Raw genomic sequence first — 20,687 nt, 5'->3', positions numbered from 1 at the left:
CAACTCTAGCCTGGTCTCGAGCACCTCCAATAATTTTTGTAGCACCCCATTGCTTATATCTCTGCTCTTTCTGTTCAAAGAGGGTGGTTTCTAATCTCTACAACTGCTACTTGACTGACACAGTGCTCGGGAGTCACTGCAGTTCCTGCTTGGTGTGGCCTCAACCAGTGCCACGTGAAACCAAGGCCTCTTTGTGAGGTCTGGGAAAGCAAAAGGTGTTCTCAGTTTCCAAGGACCAGGGTGGCTGTGCCTCTCACCATGACTCAGTGGAGAAGGGGAATTCCCTCAGATGCTGGGTAGTCAAAAAAAATGACAAAGGTCTCCGATAAGAAATAAGAGTCCCTTTATTTTATATTCTACCCAAGGACAGCAATGCGATAAAGCGGTGGCCTTTTATCTGAGAGGGAGTTGCTCAAAAATGATAGAAGTGGCAAAAGCTCAGGGTCTGTGGGAAGTGCAGGGAGTTCCTCCCACCTCTCAAGTCTGGCGGCTTCCTTCTCTCCCTCCTCATCTGAGACATGCGGCAGCCAGGAACCACTATGCCAGGGCTGGAGCCTCTAGGACAAGCCCCAGCAAGGTGGGGACTCAGCTCAGCACTGTCTCTGCAGGAACTGCAGGCCCACTTTCTTATTGGGAACCAGGACAATGCGGGCCACACTCTTCAACTCCCCCGTCTCCGGGGCCAGGACCACCTTGTACTTCTGGATCAGCTGGGGGGCAAAGAGCACATGTGGTTGGGTGGACTATGTGTTTGCCATCCACTCCCCGCTCTGCACACTCCTACCCTGTGCCTCCCTTCCTCTCCTCCCAGGACTCCTCTACCCCTCCCTGCCCACACACCCTTCTAGTCTCTCCCAGCTCACCCTTGCCAGGAGTAGCTGCATCTCCAGCTCTGCAATCCTGCGGCCCAGGCAGGCCCGGACCCCATAGCCAAAGGGCACAGAGCCAAATGGGTGCTGGATCCTGGGGGTAGCAGGCTGGCTGCTCCTCAGCCAGCGGTGGGGCTGGAAGCTCTCAGGTTCAGAGAAGGTGGTGGGGTCCCGGGACACCACGTAGTGGCAGAACACAAACTGGGTCTATGAAGGAAGATTGGGCAGCATGAATGCATCTCTTCGGGGGCATGGGGCACTCCTGGGCAATCAGGCTGTCTAGCCCCACTCACATTCTTGGGGAAGAGGAAGCCATCAACTTCAATTTCCTTTTCTATGATCCGGGAATTTGTGGGGACCACAGGGTAGAGGCTGCAGGGAAAAGAATATCTAGGGTCTGCTCTGGATTCCTGGGGGTAAAAAGTGCCCCACTCCTTCTCCCCTACCTCTCCCATCTCATCCTTGTCACTAGCCCCAGCCCACCTGTCTTCACTTCCGATTTCCTCCTCTGATTCCCTCCCCACACATAGATCCTGTGCCCCCCAGAACAGCATCCTGTCCTACCGCAGAGTCTCCTTAAGCACAGCTTTGAGCAGCGGCAAGTGGGCAAAGTCTTTGTGCTGGGGCACCTGCCCGGCTGGCACCACACCCACCACTTCCTCGTGCAAGGCCTCCTGGATCTCAGGGTCCTTTGAGAGGTGGTACAGGGCCCATGTCAGCGTGTTGGATGTCTAGGAGATAGAGTGAGAGATGAGGTGAGGGCGATTTCTAGGAAAGAGGCCAGTAATGGGAGGGTGTATGAGTGGGTGTGTGCAAAATATGGGAGAAATGAATTTGCCACAAGCCTAGCAGGAAAAAACATGAAGGTTCATGGCAGCCTCCATGCTAAACATGAATTCACAGTGGGATGAGGGCCAATATGATAGAGAATCGCACCTTCACTGGAGGAGGGGATGGCAACACAGAGAAACCCAACAGGACAAAAGCATTGGAAATATGAACTATAAAGAAAGAAGGTACTGGCCGGACATGGTGGTTTATGCCTGTAATCCTAGCACTTTGAGAAGCCAAGGCGAGCAGATCACTTAAGGTCAGGAGTTCGAGAGCAGCCTGACCAGGTGAAATCCTGTCTCTACTAAAATTTAAAAAAAAAAGAAAAAAATGAGCTGGGCATGATCGTGCACGCCTGTAATCCCAGCTACTTGGGAGGCTGAGGCAGGAGAATTGCTTGAGCCCAGGAGGCAGAGGTTGCAGTCAGCTGAGATCAAGCCACTGCACTCAAGCCTGGGCAACAGAGTGAGACTCTGTCCCAAAAAAAAGAAAAAGAAAGAAAGTGTTTGTGAATGAGCTCTTCCAATTCTCCATTCAAATCGCAGCAAGACAGTTGGATAGATGTGAGATGAACTTCCCAGCTGTCAGAGTGAGAAGACCCCAGGTGATGGAATCCATCTTAAAAAAGGACCATCCCCTGTCCACCCACCTCAGCTAAGCTGAACGAGCCCTCTATTTTCCTTCTAGTGCTGTATCCATGGTACAGAAAAAGAAGCAGGTCCTTGGAGGGATGAAGGCCGGGATCAGGTGAAGGATAATGGGGAAACGGTTCAGGATGGGAGCCAGGGGCCCCTGGTCTCACTCTCCCCCTTCACTCACCGTGTCCACTCCAGCCATGAGCAGTTCAGGCAGGCTGCCCATGGCCTCCCGAGGACTGAGCTGTCCACTGGCCAGCAAGAAGTGCAGGTAGCCAGACACCTGGACACCATCTGGCCCCTCTGCCTGCAGTTGGGCCTCCATATCCTCGAGTTTCTCATCAATCAGCTTCTTCCCTGTGACAGCAACAGAGAAGAGGAGAGGACAAAGCCAAAAGTCATGATCTCCAAGGACCAAGAGCCACTCCAACAACTGGTAGCATGAGGGAAAAGGCCTGGGAGAGACCGCTGACACACAGACCTGGAGTCACCCCCATCTCTCTTCCCTGGGCCCCATCCGGGAGTCCTCACCGAAGGAAAAGATGGCATTCCAACCATCCAGGTATCGTTTCCAGAAAGGCAGCACGGGGCGGGTCCACTTGGGGAGGAAGGTGGCATAGAGTGAGTTCTGGAACATTAACCCGATGGATCTGACAAAGGTCACGGTGTCCTCGGGGATGGATCGCTGCAGGCAGCCAATGCGTTTCTCGAACAGGATGTAGCAAATAGCTGAGTAGTGCACAGACGCCATCACAGGAGGCAGAACCAGGACATATGGAATCCAGCAGCCCTTGAGGAGCGGGAGCACAACCTCCCCCTGACCCATTCCCTTCCCTAGCGCCTCTCCCAGCAAGGGTACCTTCCAAGGCAAAGTAGTAGAAGAGTTGAGCCATGTCCGACACCTGGTTCCCCGAAGCACTCTCTGCCCGCAGCTGGTCCAGTCGAATCATAAAATCATCAATCACCTCATTGAAAGCATCCGTATAGAGCGCTGCCTCTGCTGGCTTCAGCAACCGCTGGTTCAGAGCCTGGCGCAGCTGGTACCAGTGGTGTCCTTCCCTGCAGGGACGCAGAGGAACAGCACAAACATAAGCCTCTATAGGGGTTCAATTAAGGGAGATCTCACCCTAAAGTCCACCCCCTGCCACCCAGAGTCAAAGGAAATCCCATACTCCTAGAATTTAGAATTATAGAATCACCAAAATCTCAAGTGACAGAATCTTAGAATCCCCAAACCAGAATCTCGCTACAGCAGAGTGGAGTGGGTATGGTGGGCATCTAGAACCAGACTGTCCAGGGCCAAATCCCAGGTCTGACCATTCCTGGCACAGGGACCCTAGGTAGATAACTCTGGTGTGCCTCATTTCCCTTTCTATAAAATGGGGATAATAAGAGTGCCTAACCCGGGTGCAGTCACTCATGCCGATAATCCCAGCACTTTGGGAGGCTGAGGTGGGTAGATCACCTGAGGTCGGGAGTTCGAGACCAGCCTGACCAACATGGAGAAACCCTGTCTTTACTAAAAGTACAAAATTAGCCGGGCGTGGTGGTGGGCGTCTGTAATCCCAGCTACTAGGGAGGCTGAGGCAGGAGAATCGCTTGAACCTGGGAGGCGGAGGTTGCAGTGAGCCGAGATCGCGTCATTGCACTCCAGCCTGGGCAACAAGAGCGAAACTCCATCTCAAAAAATAAATAAATAAATAAATAAATAAAATAGAGTGCCTATCTGAGGAGGCTTATTTACATCATTCGGGTGCTTAGCTCAGTGCCTGGCACATGGTGAATGCTTAGTGATTATTGACTGATTATATTGGAATTATACAGTTCTGGAATATTCCACATGTCAAATAAGGGGGAGCTGAGGAGGCTGAGGAATAAAGGAGGACCAGGTTAGGGTTCCCGGACTCCTCAGGCTCTGAGCCTTCATGCTGTGCTTGGCTCAGTGGGTCAGAGGGACAGGGAGGCCCACGAGGCTAAAGCTCTAGGCTCTTGCCTCAGTCATGCGGTAGATGGTCAGGACCCCTCCCTGGTTAGGTAAGGGTGCTCACGTGGGTGGAAACATACTTCCCAAAAGCAAGCTTAATGTCCAGAGACTGCCCCCACTCCCAGCTGTTCCTCAAACCTATTTCCTTTCCTAAGCAAGCTGGGTATGAGTCCATTTTCTTAAAGGCTAGCTGTAGAGCAACAAGTACAATATGGTCCAATTTTAAGAGGAGACAAAATCCTACCTATCCACATGTATATTTGCATGCTCCTGAATAAAGAGGGGAGAATACACAGCAAACTGTCAGCACTGGTGGCTAAGGAGGATCGATAGGAATGGAAGGGCAAGAGACTTCATATTTTATTATTGAAATTTCCACGGCAAGTATTACTTTTGGATTTTTAAAACCAATAAAGTTGTTTTTTGTTTGCTTTATTTTGTTTTGTTTTTTGAGACAGAGTCTTGCTCTGTCATCCACTCAGCTCACTGCAACCTCCACCTCCTGGGTTCAAGTGATTCTCCTGCCTCAGCCTCCTGAGTAGCTGGGACTACAGGTGCGTGCCACCACACCCGGCTAAATTTTTATATATTTTTTTTTTTAGTAAAGACAGGGTTTCACTGTGTTAGCCAGGATGGTCTCGATCTCCTGACCTCATGATCTGCCCGCCTTGGCCTCCCAAAGTGCTGGGATTACAGGCGTGAGTCACCACCCCCAGTCAAGTTTATTTTTTTAATACATATTTTTTATTTTAAAAAAATATTATTTCTTTAATGACTTTCAACACCCCACCCCAGGAGCTGCCTTTATTATGTTAGGGGAAAATTGCAAAAAGATAAACTAAAAGTGTTGCTGAAAAAGAAATGAAAACCAGAATAGACCCATTTGTTGGGACTTCAAGTTGTTCCAAAAGTAAAACTCTCAACAGTAGGAATCAGATACACAGAACTTAAATGTGGTTGTTAAAATATCACGTGGGGGAAACAATGGTTCATAAAATGATATTTTACAAATATATATGTTAAAACAAAAATTTTAGATCCCCAAACTTATCATGAGTTAGCAGAATAGCTTTTTTTCCCCAATCATCTGACTCAAAGATTCACAAAAGAGCTTTTAAATGCATGCATATGATATCATCTGTTCAGGAAACTGGCTTTAGAGTAAAAAAAAAAAACGTAAATAGATTACAAAGGGCTCTACATAATGTTTAGCTCCGATTCTAAATCTGAGCTGTCATGTCATAGGTGGCCTGGCCCAATGAAAACCTGCAACCTAAATCTTGCCCTCAGTGGCAGATGTCAAGTTAAAAAGATTTTTTTTTTTTTTGAGATGGTGTCTCACTCTGTTGCCCAGGCTGGAGTGCAGTGGCATGATATCGGCTCACTGCAACCTCCACCTCCTGGGTTCAAATGATCCTTCTGCCTCAGCCTCCCAGATGCCCACCACCACACCCGGCTAATTTTTGCGTTTTTAGTAGACAGGGTTTCGCCATGTTGGCCAAGCTGATCTTGAACTCCTGACCTCAAGTGATCTGCCTGCCTCAACCTCCCAAAGTGCTGGGATTACAGGTGTGGTTTTTGCCATAATTTTTAACTGTGAAAACAGCAATGACTTTTGCACCAACCTAATATTTATTAGTGGAGAGTCAATGAATGGTCCCTGGGCTTCAGCACCTCCCAACAACTGCTCTCTAGACTATCAGGTTCAGAGGATGCAGGGGGGTCCTATTCTGCTGGTTATCCACCTGCCTGCCCTGTGCCCACTGTCTTTCACCCTGACCCTCTATAGCCCCGTTCCAGTCCCTTCAGTCCCCAGCTCACGTGGTGAACGGCCCATAGGTCAGGTCGTGCAGGTCCCGGTGCTCCTTCCATAGCTCCATGTCGTTCCGTACTGGGTACTTGCCCTCTTGCCGCATCACTTGCTCCAAGAGCGGGGCACTGGCCAGGTTCACGTGCATCTGAGGCCCTAAGTAGGACATCCACATTGGACCGTACTTGGCCTTGTAAAGCACCTGTGGGATTCAATCAAAACTGAATAACTGGACCAAGTTGGGCAGGTGCTTCCAGGACAGGAGATGGGGTGAGGAAGGGTCTGATGGCTACACCAGAGCAAATGGGCTAGACAAAAAAAAAAAAAAAAAAAAAGTACATTGTGTATGAGGTACGCACCAGGATGACCTGTTGTTCCAGAGGAAGAGCAATAAAAAAAAAAAAATGGGCACACAAGTAACTAGAATATTAGAATATTAGAGCAATGAGTGTCTGGTGGAACTAGGGGCATCGAGGTCCTTGGAGGAATGAAGGTTTGGAAAAATGGGATATATGGCAAACTGAGGTATGTCAAGGTGTATGTTGGGGGCCAACATTTTAGGGAAACTGAGCCCTTAAGTGAGGTGTGATAGAAAGCCTCTAGCTCCTTTTTTGCATTTAAATCTACTGTAGCTTGTTGTCCATGAAATGATGAATGCTTTGTGTAATCAACAAGAAAAGAGTAGCCTGATGAGGAACAACAGGAAAAACAACAGGCTGGATAAGAAAGTCAGGGTCCAAATATGAAGTAAGTAAGCCATGTGGTAGGATATTTATTTCCCATGAGTTTCCTGAGCTTCCATATGATTTTGTCTTTGAAATCTAACATGACAAAAAAAAAAAAAAAAAAGAAGTAAAAAAAATTACTGGCCATGTTATGGACTATAACTCTCAAATATTTTATCTTAGAATTTCTAAAGCACTTGACAATTGATATCCATAGCCTCTATGAAATTGACATTGCTATGATATTCTTATAGTTGCTGCAAATGAGAGGGAAAAGAAACATGTTTCAGGGGATAAAAATTTTAAATAACCCACAAATCCTGAGATTAAATTTCCTAGGTAAGTTACACTTACAAACCGAAAGAAAATGAAACATAGTGGTTTCCTGGGCACTTCATCTTTCCTAATCTGTTACTGAAGAGATTTTAAGAGGATCAGAATCGGTTCCAGTATAGAAATTAGGCCAAAGAGCTTCTATAAAACAGACATTACCAATTAAAGAGATGAAATCTATCATTCAAATTACAGAAGGAAACCTCACCCAACCCATAGTCCAGAAAAACTCCAACTTTACTGGGTCTTAGTATTGGTGTTAAAACCTGGATGCTCCTAGGACCAATCCAACATAATTGCCTTCAATATATCACCCATTTACCTGGACATCACCCTGAACCGATGGCTGATTCTGCCAATTACTGGGAGGACAGTCTTGACAAACCCCCAACATGCATTTAGACCTGTTTCCCATTTCTACCTCCCAGGAACACCTGACAGTGTGTCTTAATTTTGAACAGTTGATCGTCTGTAAACTGCAGTGAATACGCCTATTTTCCTGGAAGGAAAATATACTGCTGGTAGGACTCCAAAATAACACATCCCTACTTGGAGGACGATTTGTTAATATTTACAAAAAGTACAAGCAAATTTATAAACAAAGCATAGGACATCCACATAATGAAATAATATGTCACCTTAAAAAGGGATGAAGAAATTCCTTGTGTACTAATACAGAAAGATATCCAAGATAAATTGTTATGTGAAAAAGTATATCTTTTGTCTAAGAAAGGGGGTCTAAAATAAGAATATATAGTATTTGTATTTGCTTTTATAGAAAAATACTGGATGGATACATAAGAAACTAGTTAAAGTGATTACTGGACCAGGCATCGTGGCTCACCCCTATAATCCCAGCACTTTGGGAGACCAAGGCAGGAGGATCACTTGAGCTCAGAAGTTTGAGATCAGCCTTGGCAACATGGCAAAACCCTGTCGCTACAAGAAAAAAAAAAAATTAGCTGGGCATGGCAGTGTGCACCTGCGATCCCAGCTACTCAGAGGCTGAGGTGGGAGAATTGCTTGAACCTGGGAAGTCGAAGCTGCATTGAGCCATGACTGTACCCACTGCACTCCAGCCTAAGTGACAGAGTGAGACTCTGTCTCTAAATAAATAAATATAAAGTGATAACTATAGGAGGGTCAGGGGAATAGCAGAGGGGGTCAGACTGCTTAATGTGTATCATGTTCTATTGTTTGAGTTTTGAACTATTATAATGTATTACCTATTCAAACTTTTAAAATCTAAAGGTACAAAAAGAAATGTTTTCTGAAACAGTAAGTCACCTGACATTGACCAGATAGTTCCAGAAGGCAGGGAAACCTTTCTGAGCCTCTGAATTCATGCAAATACTCCTGAGATTTATAAGTGCCCCAGCCATATCATTTTCCTATAAGTGAGTTTTGGTTTTTTTCTTAAAGGTTCCTTTTAAAAAATACTTTACAGGCTGGGTGCGGTGGCTCAAGCCTGTAATCCCAGCACTTTGGGAGGCCGAGACGGGCGGATCACGAGGTCAGGAGATCGAGAGCATCCTGGCTAATACGGTGAAACCCCGTCTCTACTAAAAAATACAAAAAAACTAGCCGGGCGAGGTGGTGGGCGCCTGTAGTCCCAGCTACTCGGGAGGCTGAGGCAGGAGAATGGCGTAAACCCGGGAGGCGGAGCTTGCAGTGAGCTGAGATCCGGCCACTGCACTCCAGCCTGGGTGACAGAGCGAGACTCCGTCTCAAAAAAAATAAATAAATAAAAATAAATAAAGAATAAAAATAAAAAATAAAAAATACTTTACATACATGTCTATTTTTCTCTATTAAATTCCCTAGTAGGCTTAATTTGTTTCCAGTTTAAGACATTAACAATAATAATTGCACATGTTTCCATAGAGCTGACCATAAACCAGACACTCTTCCAAGCATTTTACTTACATTAACTCATTCAATCCTCACTACAGCTGTTTGGGGTAGGTTTAATATTACCACAATTTTTTAGGAGGCTGAGATGGGTGGATCACGAGGTCAGGAGATCGAGACCATCCTGGCTAACATGGTGAAACCCCATCTCTACTAAAAATACAAAAAAATTAGCCGGGCATGGTGGCGGGCGCCTGTAGTCCCAGCTACTCAGAGGCTGAGGCAGGAGAATGGTGTGAACGCAGGAGGTGGAGCTTGCAGTGAGCTGAGATTGTGCCACTGCACTCCAGCCTGGGGGACTCCATCTCAAAAAAAAAAATATATATATATATGTATATATACACACACACATATATACACACACATATATAGTACACATATATACACACACACATATAATATATACACATACACATATATATACACACACACATATATATAACCACAATTTTGCAGATGAGGAAACTGAGGCCCAAAGAAGTTGCTCAAGGTCACTTTATCATTAAGTAGCAGAGTCAGGATTCAAACTCCAAACACCTGGCTGGAGGCCATGCTCTGAACCGCTTACTCCATGGATCCCTGAGAAAACAACTATGTCCTATGAACTGGAAACAAACATAGGCCCTTGAAAACCGTGTACTATTTTAAAACCACAATACTATGCAATAACAATCTGGGATTCCTCAACTGTGGCACTGTTAATACTCGGAGTGGATAATTCTATGTTGTGGCCGACAGTCGTGTGCGTTGCCGGGTGCCTAGCAGCATTCCTGGCCTCTCCCCACGAGTACCGCATACCCTCTGAGTTGTGGCTACCACAGATGTCTTTAGACATTTCCAAAATGTCCCCTGGGGGACAAAATCACCACAGATTGAGAACTACTGCAATAAATCCAACCTCTTAATATGTCTCTTAATTCTTTAATTTTAGAAGACCCGTTTAAAACAAATATATACCATTTTGAAGAAATATTTATCTAAAGTTTGATTTCTTATCCTTCTGTTAAGTTCAAGTAAACTTACATATAACATTTTAATAAAAATCTGAACAGCAGTTATCTCAATGGTGGTAAACAGTGCTTTACAAATTAACTTACTTTCTTCTCTATACTGTGATTTGTTTTTCAAATTTTTTGCCACGTTCTTGGAATCAGAGGGGAAAAAAGTTACGTTTTAAAAGTAGATAAATAACACCAGCTTCTTTCCTGGAATCCAAAGCCTCTGAGACCACTTCCTGGCCCTCAGTATGGAGGTTTCTGGGACATTTCTCCTTTTAGCTAAGCCGTGCCTTCTTCCTTCATGCTTCTCAGTTAGTTTACTTAGTGAACTTAACAAGGATCTACTTATGTAAGAAGTTATTTTAGAAAGACAGCAGGATACTTGCTGAGAGATACATGCTGTGTCTGTGATCCTACCATTAGATTGTAACCTGAGCCAGTTGGAAAGTCCCAGCATTCTCAGATGGGTCCAGTTGGGAGGCTCAGATGGGTCTAAGAGCCACTTTGCAGAACAAAGATCATCTTTCAGGATGAATGGGAGGGTTAGCCCCCACCTGATGAAACTCCAAAGCGGGAGAATGTTGAATTCATTCAACATTCATTTATGAATCTCATGTCCTGTTCCTCCTATACTGTTCAAGGGGCTAGGGATACAGCAGTAAGCACAGCATAAAAGACCATTCTTAAAGAGTTTTTATCCTAGTGCATGGGCCAGACAGTTGAGAATTTAACTACATATGTCCCTAAATTGTTTTCTAATTATTTTGTGGATGTCTTTCTTGTCTCTTCAACTAAATTGAAAATCCTCAAAGGCAGAAACCATGTCATACTTCTTTATGACATCCCAAATTGTTGGACACACTGCTAAGCACATTAATAAGACACTCAGTACATACTTAACAGTTGTCAATGAATCCAGCAGAAAGGAACATGTTGCAGACAATGCAAAGAACATGAGAGAGACAGAGACAGACATAGAAAGTGGGTGGGGAAGAGGATACGTAGGAAACTGGTTAACAGCAGCTCCTCTGGAGTTTTAAGAACCTGTAAGAACAATCTGAAAGGAAATTAAGAAAATAATTCCATTTACAGTAACCTCTGTTATGGACTGAATGTCTGCATTCCTCTCAAATTCTTATGTTGAAACCCTAAACCCTGTGTTGCTATATTTGTTGATGGGCCCTCCAAGAAAGTAATTAAGGTTAAATGGGGTCATAAGGGTGGGGCCCTGATCTGATAGAATTAGTGTCCTTATAATAAGAGACACCAAAGAGCTTGCCCTCTAGGGCACAGGGAGAAGGCAGCCAACTACAAGCCAGGAAGACAGCCCTCATTGGAAACCAATCACTGGCACCCTGATCTCTGACTTCTAGCCTACAGAACTGTGAGAAAATAAATTTGTTGTTTAAGCCATCCGGTCTGTAGCATTTTGCTATGACAGCCCAAACACACTAATAGATAGTATCCAAGAGATAAAATACCTAGGAATACGTTTAACCAAGGAGGTGAAACAGTCGAACACTGAAAACTACTAGACACTGCTGAAGGAAATTAAAGACCCAAATAAATGGAAAGTTATCCATGTTCATGGATTAGGAGACTTAATATTGTTAAAATGGCAGTACTCCCCAGGGCAAACTACAAATTCAATGCATTCCCTATCAAAATTCCATGGCCTTTTTGCAGAAAAGGAAAACCTGATCCTAAAATTAATATGGAACTGCAAGGGGCCCTAAATAGCCAAAACAATAATAAAAAAGAAAACAATGTTGGAACATTCTCATTTTCTGATTTCAAAGCTTACTACAAAACTACAGTAATCAAAACAGTATGTTACTGGCATAAGTGTAGACATATAGACCAATGGAATACAACTGAGAATTCAGAAATACACTGAAACATCTACAGTCAACTGATTTTTGACAAGGGTGCACAGACCATTCAATGGGGAAAGAAAGTCTCTTCAACAAATGGTACTGGGACCACTGGATAACTAAATGCAAAAGAATGAAGCTGGATCCCTACCTCACTCCATATAAAAAAGTTAACTCAAAATGGATCAACAGTCTAAAGAGAAGAACTAAAACTATAAAACTTTTTGAATAAAATATAAGAGTAAGTCTTCATGACCCTGGATATGGCAATGAATTCTTAGATTTGATAACAAAGCCATGAGCAATTAAAAAAAAAAATAGATAAATAGTACTTCATAAAAATTAAAAACTGTTGGCTGGATGTGGTGGCTCACGCCTGTAATCTCAGCACTTTGGGAGCCCGAGGTGGGCAGATTACCTGAGGTCTGGAGTTCAAGACTAGCCTGGCCAACATGGTGAAACCCCCTCTCTACTAAAAATACAAAAATTAGCCAGGTGTGGTGGCGCATGCTTGTAGTCCCAGCTACTTGGGAGGCTGAGGCAGGAGAATCACTTGAACCTGGGAGGCGGAGGCTGCAGTGAGCTGAGATTGTGCCACTGCACTCCAGCCTGGGCAACAGAGTAAAACTCCCACCTCAAAAAAGAAAAAAAATGGTGGGGCATGGTGGCTCACGCCTATAATCCCAGCACTTTGGGAGGTGAAAGTGGACGGATCACGAGGTCAAGAGATCGAGAACATCCTGGCCAATATGATGAAACCCCATCTCTACTAAAAATACAAAAATTAGCTGGGTGTGCTGGCACGTGCCTGTAGTCCCAGCTACCTGGGAGGCTGAAGCAGGAGAATCACTTGAACCTGGGAGGCAGAGGCTGCAGTGCCAAGATCGCACTCTGCAACTCCAGCCTGGCAACAGAGTGAGACTCGGTCTCAAAAAGAAAAAAAATTTAAAACTTTCATGCATCGAAGGATGTTATCAAGAATGTGAAAAGACAATTTACAGAACGAGAGAAAAGATTTGCAAATCATATATCTGACAAGGGTTTAATATCCAGAGTATACAAAAACTGTTACAACCCAACAACAAAAAGACAACTTCAGTTTAAAGATAAGCAAAGAATGGCTGGGCGTGGTGGCTCACACCCATAATACCAGCACTTTGGGAGGCCAAGGTGGGCAGATCACTGAGTCCAGGAGTTTGAGACCAGCAATTCAAGACCAGCCTGGCCAATATGGCAAAACCCTGTCTCTACTAAAAATACAAAAATTAGCCAGGCGTGATGGCGCACACTTGTAGTCCCACCTACTTGGGAGGTTGAGGTATGAGAATCACTTTAACCCAAGAGGCTGCAGTGAGCCGAGATCATACCACTGCACTCCAGCCTGGGTAACAGAATGAGACTCTGCCTCAAAATAAATAAATAAATAAAATAAGCAAAGAACTTGAATAGACATTTCTCCAACGAAGATATACAAATGGCCTATAAGCACATGAAAAGTTGTTCAACATCGTTTGTCATTAAGGAAATGCAAACCAAAGCCACGGTTAACCACTAGAATGGCTTAAAAAGAGAGAAAAAAAGAAAGTAACAGTATCAGTTCCTAGATCCTAGATGAGGGAGCAGAGGCTGGTTTATTCTCATTTATTTGCTCTCTGAAGAAAACGTCGGCAGTCTCTCTTTTCTACAGGAAACAGTTTTATTTTTCTCCCAGCAACAAACTGGTAGTAAGCAGCCTTCTGGAAGAGTAAACAGAAATGTGAGGGCTTCCTTACCTTTGACAAGCTGCTAGAACAACATTCCAAAAAGCAGAAGAAACTCATGCATCCTGAGAATCACAGCTCTTTGAATGAGCAAGAAATAGTAAAGACCTTATAGGAAGTAAACAATTAATTAGCAGATAGAAAAAGCATTTAGTAACAATGCAAGTAGTTCTGTTTCTTCACATCTTAGCCTAGTCTTTTTGTTGTTGTTGTTCTTTTTAATTCTCAGCAAGGCAAGTTACTTCTACGGAAGGGTGCACCCCTTACAGATGGAGCAATGGTGAGCACACACTTGGACAAGGGAGGGGAAGGGGTTCTTATCCCTGACGCACGTGGCCCCTGCTGCTGTGTCGTTCCCCTATTGACTAGGGCTAGGCTGCACAGGCTAAACTGATTCCTATTGATCTTAGCCTAGTCTTAAATAAGAGGAAACAAATAAGTGAACAAATGTCATTAAAGCAACTGGTTGATTTTTGGGGGAGAAAATATAGTGAGAACCCACATCTGTGGTCATTGCTGGCCTAAAAAGTGCCTTAAGCAGGAATTAGGGAAAAAAAAAAAAAAAAAAAAAGGCCTGCTCGGGCAGATGCAGCTGTAGCCCTGGCCACAGCCCAGGGACTGGCAAGCCAAGTGCAGGCTCCATTCCTGCTCCTTATGTGACCCCTTGGTCAGGCACCTGCCTTGTGAACCTCACACCATACACAGAAACTAATCCCAGGTGGGATAAAGATTTTAAAAGAAACTACAAAAAGACAAGAAGAAAATATGTGTGAATATACAATTCAAAAACTTTTTAGAAAAATAGACATAAAAACAAAAATACGGAATTTACAAAAAAAGAAATATAAATAGTAAATCTATTCAGAAAATAGGTTCAATCTCACAAATAAGAACATGCAGAATATATATCACGAAGACATACCATTTTCAACTATATTTGCAGAGACTGTTTTTGCAAATATCATAGTTGAAAATGGTATGTCTTCGTGATATATATTCTGCATGTACTTATTTGCAAAAATAAATTGGTTTTGTTTTTGTTTTTTGAGATGGAGTCTCACTCTGTTGCCCAGGCTGGAGTGCAGTTGCACCAACTCAGCTCACTGCAACCTCTACTTCCCAGGTTCAAGTGATTCTCCTGCCTCAGACTCCCTAGTAGCTGGGATTACAGGCATGCGGCACTATGCCTGGCTAATTTTTTTGTATTTTAGTAGAGACAGGGTTCCACCATGTTGGCCAGGCTGGTCTTGAACTCCTGACCTCAAGTGATCCACTCACCTCAGCCTCTCAAAGTACTGAGATTACAAGCAACGTGAGCCACCGTGTGTGGCCATGTTTTTGTTTTTTGGAATGGCCTTTGTCATGCAAAAGTATTCCCTTTGCAACTTTTCTGGAGGACAATTTGGCAGGTACTACATATCAAAGATCTGAACAAATCCTTTATCACAATGGTTCCATTTTAGGAGTTTTGTTCTAAGAAAATAATTGAGAAGGTACACAAACATTTAGTGCTAGATATATTAATGTTAATCAAAGCTTTAAACATGAAAAATCTAAATGTATAACAACAGGGTTCAGTAAATTCTTATGTAGTCATCCAACGAAACGCTTTTCAGTCATTAAAAATTGTTATATAAGTGTGTTTATTGAAAAAGATATTCATATTTATTTTTCTGTAAAATGGCAAGTTACAAAAGAGAGCATATGGTACGCTTTTATTTTAAAAAACATATATATGTAGATGACATATGGGGAAAACAGATAATGCCTGTCTGCTTATAACAAGATCATGGGTGTATCTATGTATTCATCTCACAAACGCTTATTAAGAACCTATGGGTATAAGGCATCGTGCTATGCCATAGGTGTTGGGATTATGGAAGATTTAGATTTTCTTCTTTTTGTTTCTTTAATTTTCTCATTTCTCTAAAATATGCATATATTACTTCTGTAAGTTATTTCAATTCTAAATGGCATTTGCTATTAAATGTGGTATGTAGCCACAAAATTAGCATGTAATTGTAATCCATATTTATGTGATTTTTTTTTAAAGATAATTTTTATAGGAAAAGAAAGTGCTTGTCTCATGGTCATGTGTGTTTATTTATTTTTTTATTTTTATTTTTTTGTGAGCCATCACACCTGGCCAACTTGGAGTGTCTTATCTTTATTTCTTCTTTTTTTATTAAAAAGAAATTTTTTTGAGATGGAGTCTCACTCTGTCACCTACGCTGGAGTGCAGTGGTATGATCTCAGCTCACTGCAACCTCCACTTCCCAGGTTCAAGTGATTCTCCTGCCTCAATCTCCCAAGTAGCTGCGATTGCAGGCACCCACCATCATGCCCAGCTCTACTATTTTTATCAGAGACCGGGTTTCAGGATATTGGTCAGGCTGGTCTCAAACTCCTGACCTCAGGTGATCTGCCCGCCTCAGCCTCCCAAAGTGCTGGGATTACAGGTGTGAGCCACCGTGCCAGGCCGGTCTTGTGTTTTTATCTCAACTCAGTCATCCCCAGCTGGCAGTACCAGTTGAGGGGTCAGGGACTGCTTGGCTACAGATTTTGTTCTAGTTTAGCTCAGCACTACCAGGCTGCGTGACTTTGCCATAGCACCCTTAAGACCTTCCATGTATCCATATACACAAAGGCTTGGACTCAGCCTTCCCTGAGCCTTGAAGACTTATTACCCTGTGATCCTCCTGGAACACTGAAGAATGGGAGGCCCCTCCCACTCCTCACTGGCCTCCCCATCTCCCTCGGAGGCGTCCCAAGACAGCTTCTTATCACCTCTCAGGTTCTGAGATACGGACTTTCTGCCTTGTCCTCTCTCAGAAAAGAGTTGCAGAATATAAAACCCCTTGGCTGCGGTCTAGCAGGGGTTTCTCAGCAATGGGGGTACCCCACAACTTGCATTACAGTCATATGTCTCCTTGTGTTTTGCAAAGATCTTACCCGTGTCAAGATGAACAGGACTAGGGCAGTCCCTCCTTCTCTAAGGAGGACCAGAGGATTTATGCACTGGTCAAGGTGTGCTGGGGACTTGATGGCAAACACAGTTGTCGAACCTGTTCAGCCTTTTCCGACACTGGGCACAAGTCATTGGGGCACCGAGAAATACCCATGGGTATGGTCTAACAATTGCTTTAACTGGATTTGGAAGAAACTCTCAGATTGGACAGTGGACTGATGTAATTTTGTGGATATATTTAAAAGGATTCTCCAGAAACAAAAAGAAACAATAGGATGTATGTATATATAGAGAGATTTATTTTACAGAATTGGCTCACGTGATCATGGAGGTTGGTGTAAAGTTAGCTGAGAGAAAGGAAAAATAGACCCAAAGTCAGGCAAGCAAGTTTTTATTAACCTGCCGGCTGCTCCCTTAACAGTCAGAGAGGAAGCAGCCCCAAGCTTACAGAATGAGGGGTTTATATTGGGAAGGGGACTTTGAGGGTGTTCTTTGGTATGGCTGCATCCCGAGGTTATTTGCTGGTTAATTTTGCCACATATCACCTTGTGACGTTTATGGTAGCAGCTAGATAAACAGGAACTTACAGGAGAGTGTAGGTAAAGTTTGTTTATGCTTCCCACGACCTCACCCCGTGCAGTCTGGATGGTTTGTAATTGGGGTTTGCTTATCACAGCAAGGTCTGATAAGTGAAGTCTGCTGGCTTCACAGCGGCGCCTAGATAAGGGCTTAGAAACATAAAGAGACTTGGGGGAACGGTGGGCAGCACGGAAAAGAGTTGCAGAGCATTAGCGGGAGGGGTGGGGAGCACCAACAAGCTTTTTGGGGCCGTTTGTCCCTAACAGTGGGCAAGTATAAAATCTGCCGCACAGGCTGGCAGGCTGGAAATTCCAACAGGGGTCAATATTACAATGTTGAATCTGAAGGTGGTCTGGAGGCAGATTCATTCCCCTTCTGGGGACTTCAGTCTTTTCGCACAAGGCCTTCCACTGCTTGAACAAGGCCTACCTACATCACGGAGGGCAATCTGCTTTACTCAAATTTGCTTTACTGCCAATTTCATGGGTTGGTTTGTTTGTTTGTTGAGATCAAGTCTCGCTCTGTCACCCAGGCTGGACTGCAGTGGCACAATCTCAGCTCACTACAATTTCTGCCTCCTGGGTTGAAGCAATTCTCATCTCTCAGCCTCCCAAATATCTGGGATTACAGGCATATGCCACCACGCCCAGCTAATTTTTGTGTTTTTAGTAGAGACAGGGTTGTCACCATGTTGCCCAGGCTGGTCTTGAACTCCTAGGCTCAAGTGATCCACCTGCCTCAGCCTCCCAAAGCGCTGGGATTACAGGCGGAAGTCACCATGCCCGGCCCTGCCAATTTAATGTTAATGTTACCTTCACAGCAACATCTAGGCTGGTGCTTGACCAAACAACTGAGTATCATAGTAAGGGAGGAGAGCACCCCTTATATCATCTTATGCCCAACTTCTGCCTCCAAAGAAAGAAGAAGTAAAAACTAAAAGGCACAAATGAAACCCACAAGCAGACAGCCCGGCGCTGCACCCTGGACCTGGTAGTTAAAGATCGACCCCTGACCTAATTGGTTCTGTTATCTATAGATTACAGACATTGTATAGGAATGCACTGTGAAAATCCCCATCTTGTTTTGTTCCAATCTAATTACCGGTGCATGCAACCCCCAGTCACGTACCCCCTGCTTGCTCAATCAATCATGACCCTCTCACATGCACCCCCTTAGAGTTGTGAGCCCTTAAAAGGGACAGGAATTGCTCACTCGGGGAGCTTGGCTCTTGAGACAGAAGTCTTGCCGATGCCCCTGGCTGAATAAACCCCTTCCTTCTTTAACTCGGTGTCTGAGGAGTTTTGTTTGTGGCTCGTCCTGCTACAATAGCCTAGCTAAATTGACATAAAATTAACTATCACAAGTTGGGTGCAGTGGCTCACACCTGTAATCCCAGCACTTTGAGAGGCTGAGGCAGAAGGATCGCTTGAGCCTAGGAGTTCGAGACAAGCCTGGGCAACATAGTGAGACCCCTGTTCCTACAAAATAATTTTAAAATTCGCCAGGTATGGTGGCACACACCTGTAGTCCTAGCTTCTTGGGAGGCTGAGGCTTGCTTCTAAGCCTCCTTTCCCTTAGACTTCTGAGGGTAGAGGAAATTGTGCCCACATTTCCATGGCCTTTTCCTTCTTTTTTTGGGACAGACCAGCAAGGGGTGGCTCCCAGCCGCCCTCCCCTCCCGGTCCCTCCCTGCTGGGGCTGGGACACATGACCCAAGGGCCTTGCATGCCGGCTGATTATTGGTAAAAAGCACATATCATCAAAATATAAATAGGTGAACTAAATTATGCAGGTTAGGTACTAGGCTTGCTAAGTGTTTTAAGGTTCTAAACTGCCTTTTGAGTTTTGAGAACTATTTGACTTGCCTACTTCACAATTGGTAAGGCCTGGGGACATACCGAATTAACTACGCCCTTAATTATGCTGGAAGGAGTCAGACCTTGGCTACACGTAGCACACAATTAAAACAATTTACCAGGTTTTACATTAAAGTTAAAATTGCTAGGAGTTACCATTGTAACATGTAATTGAAAACACTGAAAATAGATTTATATGCGAGGTGTGTAAGAACAATAAAATGTATTTTTAATAAAAGATTACAAGAAGGCTGGGCATGGTAACCCATGCCTGTAATCCCAGCACTTTGGGAGGCCAAGGCAGGCAGATCACCTGAGGTCAGGAGCTCGAGACCAGCCTAGCCAACATGGTGAAACCCCATCTCTACTAGAAATACAAAAAAATCAGCCAGGCATGGTGGTGCACGCCTGTAATTCCAGCTACTCGGGAGGCTGAGGCATGAGAATTGCTTGAACCTGGGAGGCAGAGGTTACAGTGAGCCAAGATACACCACTGCACTCCAGCCTGGGTGACAGAGCAAGACTCTGTCTCAAAAAAAAAAAAAAAAAATTATAAAAAGGCATGAAAATGTAAATTCTTGCCCAGGGTTAAAAGATTGTTTTAAATTAGATAAGATAAAGCTAAAAATTCAAACAAGTAGTGGAAGGATTATAAAAATTAATCTTGCAAAATTCTGTGTGTGAATATATTGACTAAATTCCAAAGGGTATTATATGCTTTTTCTGTAAATTGAGCATTGAAATAAAAGCACAAGGTACTCCTAAGGCACTAATCTGCTCTTTAGCAAAATTTGTGAAGGGTTATAAAAGGTTTTTTGTTTTTAAGTTTCTGAGTCATCATTTTGGCAAAATAAGTAATTTATGATAATCTGGAATTCCATTTCATAACATCAGGTGTTCTAAACCTCTAACATATTTAACAGCCTTCCCAATATCAAACTTCAGTTTCAAAATTGTCTTTCCTGATGCATGGCTTTTTGGATGGTTCAGAGGGTCTCTGGAAAAGGTAAACAGGATAATTTGTCACGTTTAGTTACATGAGATTGCCAAAATGGTGTTCGATCTTCTTTAGGTTATATCTTGGTGAATAATGCTGATATATGTTCCAAAATTGTATGGGATCTCTAAAATTCTGATGTCTGAGTACATGCTATCAATCATAATTAAGGCCAGGCACAATGGCTCATGCCTGTAATCCCTGCACTTTGGGAGGCAAGGCAGGTGGGTCACCTGAGATTAGGAGTTCAAAACCTGCCTGGCCAACATGGTGAAACCCCGTCTCTACTGAAAATACAAAACATTAGCCAGGCGTGGTGGCGGGTGCCTGTAATCCCAGCTACTCGGGAGGCCGAGGCAGGAGAATTGCTTGAACCTGGCAGGCAGAGGGAGATTGCAGTGGGCTGAGATCATGCCATTGCACTCCAGCCTGGGCAACAAGAGCAAAACTCTGTCTCCAAAAGAAATTGTAATTAAGGTTGTTAAGATATTGTAAACCAGAGATAACCAAACTTCTTTGTCAATTGTGTTTCTAACTGTAACTACCGTGGGAATTTT

At 44.0% G+C, this 20,687-nt stretch overlaps 1 protein-coding gene across 1 annotated transcript in view; it reads right to left on the bottom strand.

The window, feature by feature from the left end:
* Nucleotides 1–321: 321 nt before the first annotated feature.
* The window catches only part of LOC100999256 (sterol 26-hydroxylase, mitochondrial), a 37,239-nt gene continuing 16,873 nt past the window's right edge, over nucleotides 322–20,687 (bottom strand). Inside the window, exons 2-9 of the mRNA XM_021924014.2 lie at nucleotides 6,141–6,331; nucleotides 3,195–3,394; nucleotides 2,867–3,064; nucleotides 2,520–2,692; nucleotides 1,434–1,600; nucleotides 1,163–1,241; nucleotides 864–1,076; nucleotides 322–710 (exon numbers count right to left, since the gene is read on the bottom strand). Of these exons, the coding sequence (XP_021779706.1) occupies nucleotides 591–710; nucleotides 864–1,076; nucleotides 1,163–1,241; nucleotides 1,434–1,600; nucleotides 2,520–2,692; nucleotides 2,867–3,064; nucleotides 3,195–3,394; nucleotides 6,141–6,331 (1,341 nt within the window). The 3' untranslated portion in view covers nucleotides 322–590. The remainder of the gene's footprint in view (nucleotides 711–863; nucleotides 1,077–1,162; nucleotides 1,242–1,433; nucleotides 1,601–2,519; nucleotides 2,693–2,866; nucleotides 3,065–3,194; nucleotides 3,395–6,140; nucleotides 6,332–20,687) is intronic.

This window comes from Papio anubis, chromosome 10, assembly GCF_008728515.1.
Source record: "Papio anubis isolate 15944 chromosome 10, Panubis1.0, whole genome shotgun sequence".
Classification (NCBI taxonomy): Eukaryota; Metazoa; Chordata; class Mammalia; order Primates; family Cercopithecidae; genus Papio; species Papio anubis.
This window is presented reverse-complemented; position numbering and strand designations above follow the sequence as displayed.